The 13,082-nt window shown below is 56.8% G+C and overlaps 1 protein-coding gene across 16 annotated transcripts in view; it reads left to right on the plus strand.

The window, feature by feature from the left end:
- Window positions 1–13,082, plus strand: part of TSPAN9 (tetraspanin 9) — a 211,715-nt gene that overhangs the window by 194,365 nt on the left and 4,268 nt on the right. For 15 of the 16 annotated variants that reach the window (XM_065523570.2, XM_065523576.2, XM_045364553.3 and 12 more), the window contains 5 exons: window positions 9,001–9,192; window positions 9,536–9,610; window positions 11,203–11,304; window positions 11,998–12,129; window positions 12,536–12,619. In XM_065523570.2, the coding sequence (XP_065379642.1) occupies window positions 9,001–9,192; window positions 9,536–9,610; window positions 11,203–11,304; window positions 11,998–12,129; window positions 12,536–12,619 (585 nt within the window). The remainder of the gene's footprint in view (window positions 1–9,000; window positions 9,193–9,535; window positions 9,611–11,202; window positions 11,305–11,997; window positions 12,130–12,535; window positions 12,620–13,082) is intronic. The other variant, XM_074006104.1, reaches the window with a different exon arrangement.

Consider the following 13,082-nt stretch of genomic DNA (forward strand, 5'->3'; position numbering starts at 1 on the left):
CCTCCCACCGGCTCAGAGAACCGAAATGTCCAGTGGAGGCCATGACTGGTTTTTCAGCCTCCTTCTTGGGAGCTTTTTCCCCATTCCTGTTCCGTAGGTGCTACAGCCTGCCCTCCGTGCGTTCCCGCAGCCTGCCCTCCGTGTGTTCCTGCATAGGGATGGGAAACAGCTGTGCCCTCTTGCTCGCTTGATCTGCCCAGGGTCTGCAGCAGAGGTTTGCAGTCTAGGGGCCACATCCTCCCATGCCCAAAGTGAGCAGGAGCTGCATGGGCTGGTAGGAGCTTGGGATTGCTGAGTAACAAGCGCTCCCTGTGTGGTCCTTCTTCCCTGCACCCACCTGCACCCGCTCTTGTGATTGCACTGTGCATCCTCAGTCTGGGAAGAGCCCCTGACCCCACTACCCAAGCCCGGGACGGGCTTGATTGGGAAGCAGATGTGGTTCTGCCCCGTGTGCGCAGCCTGTCCTGGTAGGGCTGCAGCGGCAGTGGGAATCGATGTTTATGGACTGGTGAATGATCACTCCTCCTTTACAAGGCTGGCAGGTGCTCTGTATTATCCGCTGCTCTTTGGCATCCTGGCCACATGTCATTTTGTGGTCCTTCTGAGGGCTGCTCCTCAGGCTTTGTTCCTTCTGACAGCTTTGGCCCTACACCGGGCCCCTTGGGGGTTCTGGACGTGTCTCCACCTCCTCTTCCAGTTCGCCGTGGAGGAAGAAGGCCTGTGGGCCAATTTGAGAAGGTAGAAGATGCTGGTGCCTGAGAAAGTGGACCTGGGGCCTGCTGTCAGGTGGCCTGGGGATGGGGTACAGGTGGAGGTGCGGCAGGTGACCTGTCAGGTGGCCTGGGGATGGGGTACAGGTGGAGGTGCGGGAGGTGACCTGTCAGGTGGCCTGGGGATGGGGTACAGGTGGAGGTGCGGGAGGTGACCTGTCAGGTGGCCTGGGGATGGGGTACAGGTGGAAGTGCGGGAGGTGACCTGCATTGCCCTGTAGCCTTTCTCCCAGAAAGAGGCATGGCTTATAACGGGGTGTGTTGGGACGGCACATGGTAGATGCCCCCATCCCTCCCTGTCTCTGGTCCTTGCTATCTAGGCATTGCCATGTTGGGGACTGGGCCATCTCTCTCCCATGCCTTCGTCTTTGAAGCCCGGAACAGACTCAGGTTCTTCCTGCCCCCAGGGCTATACCAACCTAGAGTCTCACAGATGCCTTGATTGGAGCGAGCCCCCAGGCAGGGCAGGTGCCCCTCGCCGCCATACTGAGGCTAGGCCAGGAAGCCCAAACAGATGGGTAGCACTTCAACAGGGCCAACTCTGCCCCCAGCCAGGGGCTAGAGGACACCAAGCCCTTCGCGCAACTAGGGGCCAGGACTGCTGGTGACTGGGCATTTATCCCCCCACCCTGGGTCCTGACCCCCCGGAGGGTGGCAGGGGGCTGTCCCCAAAGTCTCAGGTAGAATCTCCTTCATCATGGACTCTACCATCCCAATATACACTTCAGGGTTTTAGATTGCAAGAGGTGTAGGTGTTGTAACAGGACTCACTCTCAAATGCTAGGGGTTTTGGTCAATTGGGGAAGGGTTACAAAGTTGGCTGGAGACAGTTGGCCCTCTTGAAACATAATTCACGAGCTTTATAACCGCAGAGGCTTGCAGCTCCCAAACACGATGCCCCTTAAGTTTGGCCATGGGTAGACATTCTCTCTTAGAACTATCTCACATGGAGAATAACCCCATTCTGGTATAATCAAAATGTAACTGGGTTGTAGATATGCAAATACTTTACGTAATGTTTATTTGGAGGAAAATTAGGCACAAAAATATGGGTGTGATCTCCCTGACACCTATGTAAGTTGGTGAGATTAGGGGCTGCAAAGTGAAGGTGTGAAGGTGAACTGGAGGCTTTGAGAGAAAGTGTGGGGACCAACAGTAATGACCAAGGAATCATGCCATCTGACTTGACGTATGCACAAGCTCAGTGTGAGACTGAACTGTGCTATGGCTGCCACTCAAGCCAATGGGGACTTAGGCTGAATTACTAGAAGTATAGAGCTCAGAACATAGGAGGGGAAGAGCTGTTCCTACCGTAGCTGGATCCTAGCTTTCAATTTGAGATAGGCCTGTTCTTAGTGGGCCTCTTGGGCAAAACTAGGATTGATGCATGCTAGCCACAGGGAAGTAGATTCTTGCATTAATAAGAAAGAATTCTTGACTGATTAGAGTTATGCAAAAAAAAAAAAAAAGAATGGAGTGCATTGTGGGATGGTGAGCATTCGGACCCTGGGGGACCCCGTGTGACTGCATCCCGCTCCATGGTTCCACTGAGCAGTGGTCCTCCTGCCTGCTGGGCGACTTTGACAAAGACGTGTTTGTGACTTTGTCCCTTCATTTCTCTCCATGCAGTATTGGAGGCATCGTCTGCTGTCTCTCCTCCCCTGCCCCTCCTGCCTCTCCCTTTATGGCTGTGAGAATGAATGAGCTGCGGGGGCCCTTGGAGGCCAGGGGTGTCTGAAATACAAAGCAGCGGCCGCGCTCCTGGCACTGATGTATTGTCTCTGCTCCCCACGATGAAGTTCTTGGCAGGTCGGCTTCTCCCAGAGCCAGGCAGGTTCATTACTAGCCGGCATGTCAGGCTGTGAAATTAAAGCTGTTTTGGTTTTTTTCCTTTTTTAAAATTCTCCACATCCACTAATTTATGAAATGCCATTAAATGTTGGGCCTGGCCTTGGCTCACAGAAACATTAGGGAGCACTGAGACCTAGCATTTGAAAATCTCCTGCAAGCAAAAAATGGATGAGGGTGTCAGGGGGGCCAGGGGCCAGGTTGGGGGCCACCAGTGTCATCCGACATGAGGATCCCAGGTGCCTTGTGGGGCTCTGCAGACACATGAGGCAGTGGGGATTAAAGCAGGGCAGCAGAGATGGCAGCAACATGAGGGCACTGGGGGTTCCAGGAGTGGGGAAGACGGGGTGCACAGGAGGCTGCTTTTTCAGGAGGGTTTACATGTCTGAGTCTGGTCCTGTTCCCCGGCTATGGCCTGCTCAGGCCCCTCCGTCCATCCCCATCATTCATTCATTCATTCATTCCTCCAGCAAATTTTTACCTAGTAATCCAGGCATGTTCTGGGCCCCATGATGGAAGAAAAATGGATAAGACGTGAACCTGGGTCCTGGAAGTGCATGCGTTTTTTTGTTTGTTTGTTTGTTGTTTTTTCCAAAGTGCTAGGATTACAGGCATGAACCACTGGGCCCAGCTGTGCATGTTTTAGTGAGGGTGGGCAGCAAGTCTACGCAGAGGCCTGCGAGGTCCCAGATGTGGGCCTGGTGCTGGCAGAGGAGTCAGGCTTGGGGAGGGGCTGCTCCCACCAGTGGGGGACTGATGGCACCCATGAGACCATGAGATATGGGCAGTGGCTGCCCCTGGGTTCTAAGCAGCATGGAAGCAGGCGGAGAAGCTGAGGAAGGGGAAAGCTTGAAGGGGGAATTGTGTCCCTCACCCCCAGAGAAATAGGATGCCTGCTTGAAATATACATGACACATGGCAGAAGCCTGTATTGAAACCACAGGTAACATGGTTCAAACTGTAGACAAGGAAGACACTGTGGGGATATTAGCTAATTACAAGACTTAACAAATGAGATGAGGCTGGAGTGTGGGCTCACTGTCTAGCCATAGCCTGACTGGCCTAAGTTTACCTGCTGTGTGTGTTTGGATGGGCCCCTGGTGACAGAGAAGATTCTGATACAGCCTGATGACTTGGGGCTTTTCTCTGTGCCGGGGGCCTGCACCCTCTCCCTCCTCCAGAGTCAGGGCAGGGCCCAGACCGGATCGCCCTGTGGGACTTGAAGGCATTGCCAGGAGTGAGGCCCTGCTCTAGGCTCTGTGGATTTAACCACAAACATGACAGACCCAAATCCTGGCCCTCAAGGGAGGCCATTGGCAAATGTAAGGATGGGATTCATCTTCCCAAATTTGGATGTGGATTTGTTCGTAGCCCTGATTTGAAGTTATTTTGAAATGCCTTCGGTTGGGGAAGGGGCAGGGGAGGCTTGGTACTCAGGCAAGCCCCTGGGTCTGCTCCTGCTCTAGGGAGGGCATCAGTTAGGCCTGGACCACACCAGGAGTGGCTGGTGACCTCCTGCGGATTGGTGCTAGCATTGCCTGGGGCCTGATCCCCTGAGTCACCCTGCCTCACCCCAGATTGTCCCATTGTGGGCTAGATTATAGCTCAGTCATCTCAGCTGAGACAACCCTCTGGTTTTGGAAGGGAATTTTCCCGAATGCCACCAGCTAAGCTCTCTGGCCCTGAGCTTTGGCTGTGCCACCACGGATGGGCCTTGCCTCCTTCCTGTGCTGTGTGCTGGGCTCCCTCCATAGGGGCGGCTCCCCTGCCCCGCACCTCCCTCTCCCGTTCCTGCCACACCCTCTCCCTGCCCACTGCGCTGGCTTCAGAGGTCAGCTTCCTGTCTTCCCGCCCTCCTGCCTGTGCGGGGCAGGCCTGGCTCTCCAAGACTTCACGGCCAACTGTCTCTGCTGTCACCTCCTCCCTCCTGCCCTTGCTCCCTTCCCGATCTCAGCCCTGGCTCTCCCCAGCTCCGGCTCACCAGCTGGAGTCTCCCCAGCACTTTGGGCACATCGCTGTCATTGGCTCTCCCTTCCCCACCACTGGAGGGAACACATCAGGTTCTTTCTCCAATGGCTGTTCTCAAGGCGTTGACCGCCCAAGGGTGGGTGCCTGGCGGGGGGATAGGGTGTGGGGCAGGGTTTCTCAAACTCTGTTGACAACTGGGGCCAGACAGTTCTTGACTGTGTGGGCCGTCCTGTGCGCTGCAGGGTGTTCAGCAGCAGCCCTGGCCTCTACTCACCAGAGGCCAGGAGCAGCCCCCCCGAGTTGTGGCAACCAAAAATGTCCCCAGACATGCCACATGTTCCCTGGGGAGCAGAATTGCTCGTGACTGGGAACCACTGGGCTGAGGGCTGAGAGCACCACGTCTCAGGCTGGGCTAACACTGCACCAGAGGGACCTGAGAAATGAATTCGTCCAAATCCCATGTTTTAAAGGAAACTGGGCCTCCGAGAGCTAAAGAATCTTAAGGTCACACCGGGGAGCAGCATGATGAGAGAGGCATTTTAGGAAAAGGAATCAGGCAGCTCTATGCAGGGTGGGCTGGAAACCAGAGGCCAGGGGCAGGGAGGGCAGTGGGGGCCGTGATCTGGACATGGGACCCATGGCAAAGGCCTGGTCTTGGTGCCTGTGCCCTCTCAGTCGAGGTCCCCTGGGAGCAGGTGGTAGTAAAGCCTTCTGCACCAAATGCCAGAAACCAAGGTTTTGTCCCAGTCCAGCATTGTGACTGGGGACTTCCATGTCCCCGCCTTAGCTTCCTGGAAAATCAAGGCGTGACCTTTGTGTTTTCTTCTTGCCGGGAGGCTCTGATAGTGTTGGGCCATCGGAAGATGGGAGCAGAGGGCTCAATTCGGCTGGAACCCCTTGAGGATGGGAGTGTGGCAGTGGGGATGTGTGTGGCACCCGCTGTACTGCGCTGGCCTCCTCACTGGGCAGACGTGCACCATGTGTGGAGTTGTGCCAGGCGGGGGCTGTGATGGAGGCGGGAACAGGTTTGAGGGCTTGGAGAGGGAGGCTTCAGGTTCAGACTGTGCCCCCGTAGGGTAGACCACAAATCTTTCCTGGGGGCCTGGAGGACTTTGGACAGGAAATGGGAAAGGAAGCAGATTTGGGGACAGGGCACCAGCTATGTTCCCTGAGAGGTAGAAGGCTCCCGGCTGGGTCTGGCAAGGCCAAATCACAGGATGTGGAATGTGAAGTCAGAGAAGCAGTTTGAAGAGAGTTGACCAGGTCCTGGAGTTTCTGACCTAAGAGATTTTCCTAGATGGAGGCTCCCGAGCATCCCAGCACTTCCCCCAGGAGGGAAGTGGAGAGAGGGGCTCGGAAGGGGCCCCCCTCCCTGCAGGTACACCCACAGTGGGAAACCGCGTCAGGAGGAAGCTGTACTTTGAGAACTTTTCCAGGCCCGAGGAGGATCCAGGCTCTGAGCTCTGGGGTCCTGCGTGTCTCCAGCTGCAGTGGGTGGCGGGGGGGGCCCTGCGGCTCCCCCTGCAGCCAGTACCTGCCGCAGCAGGGTTTGCGCTGACTCATTCCAGGGTCTGGCTTTTAGAGCCATAAATCTTCAGCATGAAGATCATAAATTCTCCATGGTATGATTAATGAAAGAAAAATTGAGACGGCAGCATAGAAACTGACCGGATTGAAGAAAAGTCAGTGACTATTTGGATGAAAGTTTCAGCCATCACTGGCGAACCCAGAGCTTCTGAACCAGCCTGGAGCGCCACCTAGTGGCCGCAGTGGGGATAGCCCCCGTTCCCCGGCGAGGCTCTCTGATGGCCCCGTTGGGCGATGCTGTGGGTCTGAGTGTGCCCATTCCTTGGGAGCCCTGACCTGGTTCTATGTGGGGCTGCCCCCGGGGACAGGGGGTGCAGGCCCACTCTCCGCAGTATGAAGGACCCAGGCAGCTGTGGGACGTACCTCATTCGGACCCCCGTCCAGCTCCTTGCACTGTCTCTGGGTTAGTAATACGTGGAGGTGTCTGCTCCCACCTTTTTCTTCAGGCACTGTGTGGACCACCTTTCTGGTTCCCCATTTATCAAAATCCTGCTCATTCTTCAAAGCCCAGCAAGGCCTGTCAATGCCACCTTCAAAACATCTCACATTGGCCCATTTCTCACCGCTCCTGCGTAGCCTCCTGGTATGAGTCGTCCCCAGCTCCCGCCTCCCAGTAGCCTCCCAGTTGCTCTCCTGGCCTCCCTCCCTGTCCCGTGGTCGCTTCTCCAAACAGCAGCCAGAGTGATCTGCGGAAAACCTCAGTGAGGTCTTGTCAGTCTCCAGCTCCGGGGCCTTCCCGTCACACTGAGGACACCTGCACGTTTCCTTTACCTGTGAGGTCCCAGCTGGCCTGGCCCCCGGCCACCCCGCCTGCCTTGTCTCCTACCGCATGTCACCTCACTCAGTGTTGTAGCAGACAGCCAGTGTGCTCCTCCTTGGCTGGCCAGGCTCCTTCCCACTCCGGGGCTTTTGCACCTGCTGTTCCCTCTGGAATGTTCTTCCCCCAGATAGTTATGTTGCTCCCTCCCCCTGTTTATTTGGGTTTTTGCTTAAACGCCACCTCTTCCAAGACACCTTCCCTGCCCACACCCTCCCAGTTATTTTCTGGCTCTTTACATAGCCGTATTTTTCTTCGTGGCACATGTCAGCGGCTGAAGTTGTGTCGTTTGTTGCTTACCTATGGTCAGTGTCTCCTGTACGAATCTACTCTTCCTGAAGGCAGGGTCTTTGCCAGTGAGGTGTACCACTGTCTCCCCAGCTCGGAGAACAGGGCCTGGCGCTGAACACGCAGGTGTTGGGTTTGTGGAGGAATAAGCGAAGGAGATGCCCTTCCTCAGGGAAGCATCTGTCCCCTCCCCTCGCCTTCCCGTGGGCATCACTACTCTGCCTAATTGCGGGTTGCCTTGTCTCAGCCCCAAGCCTCTGTTTCCTCCCAGGAGCCAGGGCAGCTTGGGAGCAGGGGCTGGGCTGATTCCTGGTTTCAGCATAGTCAGCACAGGCCCTGGCACGGAACAACTGCCAGGGAAGTGCCTTTCCAGCGAGCAGTGCCCGGAGCTGGCCACCCACTTCACGTAGCTTATTCCATTCTAATTCTTACAACAGTCCGAAAGGAAGGGGATGATATTCTCACTCTGCATGCGAGAGGTTTGCAAGCTCACACCGCCAGGATAAGCTAGAACCGGGAGTCCTGTTCGGGTCTATGACTCCCAAGCCCTTACCCCCTGCACGTTCACCCGGCATGGAATGTTCTCGTCCTTCATCCGCCCCAAGTCCACCCACCCTTTAGGGACTGCCTCCTTCACCTGGCTTCCGTGACTGCGACAGTGATCGCCTCCTCTGAACGCCCGTAGCGTTGACTGGGCACCAGTCCCTCCCACCTGGGAGTGTAAATGTTGCACTTTTATAGCTCCCATCCAGCCAGAAGAGAGACCTCAGGAAAACAGGTCTCTAAAGTGGTTGTAGCTTTTCTGACATGGCACACTGCATGCCGTAGGCACTCAATAAATACTATTTGACTGATTGATTGGTTCCTTAGACTCAGCAAACTTCCCCTGAGCTGGCGGAGGGAGTGGGGGAGTGCCAGCTAGATCGAGCATGAAATCAGGCAGATGTGGAGATTTGCGGCCAGTGAAATGGAAGCTTCCCAGGTGGAGCTGGTGGCGCCGGCAGCCCCGGGGGTGCTGTTGGGGAGAGTTACTTTTCGGTTTTGGGGCCGATCATGCCAGAGGCCGGCTTATTATGTGGATGTTGAAGGCAGCCATGGACTCCCATGTCCCACACACTGGCCAGGCCCGCAGCCAGCTGGTGACTGCCTCCTTTCTCCATCTGTGGGAAATTGTCCTTCAGACTCCAGTGGACAAATGGCCCTTCAGGTCAGAGTAACAGGACCCAGTCGCTGGAAGTTCTGGCTCCAAGAAACCCGACTCCGAGGGTCCCTTCCCACCTCCGGAGATGAAGTCTTTCTTGGTTTCCCTGGCCGCAGTTCTCCCCTCTCACCAGACCTCCGGCTTGGACACTGGGGCCTCTTCTCTATCACGCAGAGTAACCTAACCGCTCGCATGTGCCCAGTACCTTCCATGTATTTGTCATGTGTTCTGCCTCTGTGTGGTTTGATCCATCCTCAGAGTGACCTGGGAGGCTCGTGAAGCTGGCACCGTCTCCGTTGTCACATGGGGAGACTGAGGCACAGAGAGGCTAGGGGACCGTCTGGATCACACAACCGACATGCTTTGGGTCTGCGGCCATGCCCGACGGTAGTCCCATTCTCACCTTGTCGGTTCTTACTTTGTCTGTGTCTCAGAGCATAGGGTGGGGGCCTGCAGGGTTCCCAGGTCCGTGGACGAGTGTGAGAGCAGCGCCAGGCTAATGGGCTTTCCTTCCTCTCCAGCTCTGTGGCTGTGGGCTGCTTGGAGTGGGCATCTGGCTCTCCGTGTCCCAAGGCAACTTTGCCACCTTCTCCCCCAGCTTCCCTTCGTTGTCTGCAGCCAACCTGGTCATCGCCATAGGCACCATTGTTATGGTGACGGGCTTCCTCGGCTGCCTGGGGGCCATCAAGGAGAACAAGTGCCTCCTGCTCAGCGTAAGTTATGTCCGAATCTCCAGCCCCTCCAACTCCTGATCTCCTTGCACTTGCACCCCTGGGACAGGCAAGACCTGGAACACTAGCCACCTGGGTGTCCAACCTGAGAACAGGGAAACTGCTTCTAGATTGGCTATGCATACCCCTAGTTGTCCCTCCCACTCCCTGATGAGTCAGCTCCTTTATGCCCCTGTCCTAGCTATCTGGGTTTCCTCAGGAGGAACTGGCCTCTCCCAGACCTGGGAAGCCCCACCTAGGCGCCACCTGTCCCTGCCTTCCACGCCCTCCTTGTCCTCAACCCTGCCCATTGCCACCTACCCATGCCTGGCCCTTTCCTTTCCAGTTTTTCATCGTCCTGTTGGTCATCCTCCTAGCAGAGCTGATCTTACTCATCCTCTTCTTTGTCTACATGGACAAGGTGAGCCTTGCCAGATGGGAGGGGGCATATGGAATTTCACTACCCTTTGAGTTGGGCCAAGCAGGCCAGGGGCCCTTCCCTGGCCAGAGGAAGAGTGCTGGCAAGCAGCACCTGTGCAGAAAGGAAGACGGAACCATGGGTTGGGAAAGCTACTGAGGAAAGGCCAGTTGGAAGGTTTTGATGGGGGGAGCATGGGGCGGGCAAATTTGGAGGATAGGGGAGTTGTATAGTCCCAGGAAGTGGAATCCTCTGCATGACCAGCGACGGCAGGGGGCTGCCTCTGGCGCTCGCGAGCTCCCTGTCACTGGAAGGAATTAAGCTACTTGGAGAAGGGATTCACACCTCCTCAGGTGGTTGGGCTGGGTGATTTGAGAGCAACCCATGAGAAACAAGGAGGAACTCTCTGGACGAAGCTGGCTGAGCAGGACTGACAGCACAGGGAGGCCGTTTCCTGCACTAGAGCCCTTGAGGACGGGCGCTGCTCCTGGGTTCAGGAGGATGGTGGGTGGCCCCCTATGACCTCCCCAGGCTGGGCAGTTTGCAGTCACGAGCGAAGTTGGCCAGGATTTCAGTCTCTTGGGGTGTGGCAGGCCCTTTGGTACCATGCACTCCAGAACTGTGTAAGGAGCAGTTCTTTTGTTTTGTTTTGTTTTGTTTTTTGAGATGGAGTCTCGCTCTGTCGCCCGGGCTGGAGTGCAGTGGCGCGATCTCGGCTCACTGCAAGCTCCGCCTCCCGGGTTCACGCCATTCTCCTGCCTCAGCCTCCGAGTAGCTGGGACTACAGGCACCTGTCACCTCGCCCGGCTAATTTTTTTGTATTTTTAGTAGAGACAGGGTTTCACCGTGTTAGCCAAGATGGTCTCGATCTCCTGCCCTCGTGATCCACCCGCCTCGGCCTCCCAAAGTGCAGGAGCAGTTCTTGAAGTAGCTGCCTGAGCCACACCGAAAGTTAGAGACGTCGTTAGGATGAGAAAGAATAATTTTTTAGTTTTGCACTTGTGAAAGGGAAGAAAGAACAACGGTGAGAGATTTCTCTGTGCCAGCCCTGTTCTTGGCCCTTTTATGAGAATTGTTTCTCTTAGTTCTTACAACAGCACCATGAGTAGATACGGCTATTCAATATCAGGTAGAACAGCAGTGAGGGAGGTGCAAGGTCACATGACCTGTCTTCCTCCCTTAGTTCCCAGGGTGTGTTTTCAGGGGGGCAGTCTGTGGGGAAGCTGTGTAGTGGGGGGCGAGGGTGGCAGAGTGGCCTGTGTGTGTGGCTGGTCCTGGGATGGGAGAGCGGAGGCACGTGGTGTGTTTTTTGCCTCTGTGTGTTACAGCCCTGGCCCTGAGTTTAGCTCTGCCGGGAGGCGGTGGGTGCACCAAGGCCTGCTGTATTCTGAAGCTGGGAGTGTGTGCCTACCCCCGCACCTCTGTTGGGCCAGCAGAGCCCCCCACCCCAGTGGGCAGGGCCTTCCAGACCAGCTGCCTCCCCTGCCTTCCTCACCCCTCATCTGTCACCCACCATCCTGGGTGGCCTGAGGTGGGCCGGAGAGACAAGCTGCGTCCTGATCCTAACCGTCTCGCTGTGTCCCTGCACCTGACAGGTGAACGAGAACGCCAAGAAGGACCTGAAGGAAGGACTGCTGCTGTACCACACGGAGAACAACGTGGGGCTGAAGAACGCCTGGAACATCATCCAGGCTGAGGTGCGGGCTGGGCCACACTGGTGGGGCCAGGCAGGGAGGACGGGTGGCAGCCGGCACTTCTAGCTGCCTTCCCAGGTGACCTGACCCGGCAACTGTGCTTTCTGGACTTTAGCCGGGAGTGGGGTGGTACCACCGGGGCATTTGCCTGAACTGCCGAGTCAGACGTGGTACAGCAGGGCACAGCTAGAGAGAGATGAGGACACAGGTAGGGGCAGGCCTAAGAGAGCTGTGGCTGAGCTTTGGGATGAATGACTGAATTTATTTTAGCAATGATTTGCCTCTGTGATGGGGCTTGGCTTAGGTGGGGAGGCCCTGGCTGTAAGAGGAAAACGAGTCCGTACTCCCAGACGCACCCATGTTAAGCCCTGGCGAGGGGCCGGCAGGGGCTTGAGTGGCAGTCAGCTTGGGACGGTTTACAGAAGGAGCAGGGGTGCTGGTGGAGAGGTGCCCAGCCCGACGGTGGGCCGCATTGCCCCTCCCACTCTGGTCTCCAGGAGGGAGCGCTCACTTGCTTCCCCAGTGGGCCCGGCTGAAGCCCAAAGAAGGGATGAGAAGCAAGCCCTTTGTCTCCTCCCTTAACTCCAGGGTGGCCACTTTTTGGGGGGCTGGAGTTGGCCTGGGCAAGGGAAGGCCCAGGGGAGGAAGGGGCAGGCCATGGCATGTCTGACTGCCCCTTCCATTCCTGCCGGCCAGATGCGATGCTGTGGCGTCACTGACTACACAGACTGGTACCCGGTGCTGGGGGAGAACACGGTTCCCGACCGCTGCTGCATGGAGAACTCCCAGGGCTGCGGGCGCAACGCCACCACGCCTTTGTGGAGAACGGTGAGGCTGGGGATGGGCCGCTTGGGTCCAAGAGCCCATGTGTGGATGTCCTGGCACAAGGAGACCTATAGCGAGGGCTGGGCCCAGGACACTGAGAGGTTGGCTGAATGTGGCGTGGGGTAGGGGCTCACAAAATAAAGCAGAAAGGCAGATGGAAAATGGGGAGTGGGGCTGGACCCACAGTTGGGAGAGTCAGAGGGTGAGGGGTTGAATGGGGTCTGAGGCTGTGCAGCTGGCCTTGCAGGTGGGGCGGAGGCTGCACCAAGGGAGGGGGACAGGGCTGAGGCCAGGGAGGGCTGGGAGGTAAGAGCAAGGACGAGGTGGAAGGAGAGAGTGAGGTGGGGGCCAGGCTGCAGGGAGCGCATGGTTGGGCTGGGACCCTAATGTCGTGGGCCTCGCTCCCCAGGGCTGCTATGAGAAGGTGAAGATGTGGTTCGATGACAATAAGCACGTGCTGGGCACGGTGGGGATGTGCATCCTCATCATGCAGGTAAGAGGGGCGTCCCCAGCAGCTGGCCTCAGCGCAGAGGTAAGGAAGCACAGAGAAGTGAAGGCAGTGTTGGTTCATGGCGGAGGGTCTGGAGTTCATCACAGCTTTTCAAGCTTGGCAGCTGTGCCTGCTGCCGTTTTCTGTGAGCTCTGACCTGAGAGCACCTCAGCACTGACAGTGGTGCTCAGGGCTGCCTGTGGCCAGGCCTAGGCTGGGATATTGAAGCTGGAGTCACCCTCCGTGGGTTCCCCCAGTTCTTCCCGAACCTTGAGCCCAGAGAGCCATGCAAGGCACACACGGTATCCCCCGGTCACCGTCTTTACAGCCTGTGCATACGGCACACTGTCTGTGGTGACCGTGAGACCACAGCGGGCTTCCTTCTGCCTCCTGCACTTGTCTGGGTCCCCAGCTCCTTTGAGATCCAGGAGGGGAGGGACACAAACAAGTAGTGCCATCGTCCTGA

Source organism: Macaca fascicularis, chromosome 11 (assembly GCF_037993035.2).
Source record: "Macaca fascicularis isolate 582-1 chromosome 11, T2T-MFA8v1.1".
Taxonomy (NCBI): Eukaryota; Metazoa; Chordata; class Mammalia; order Primates; family Cercopithecidae; genus Macaca; species Macaca fascicularis.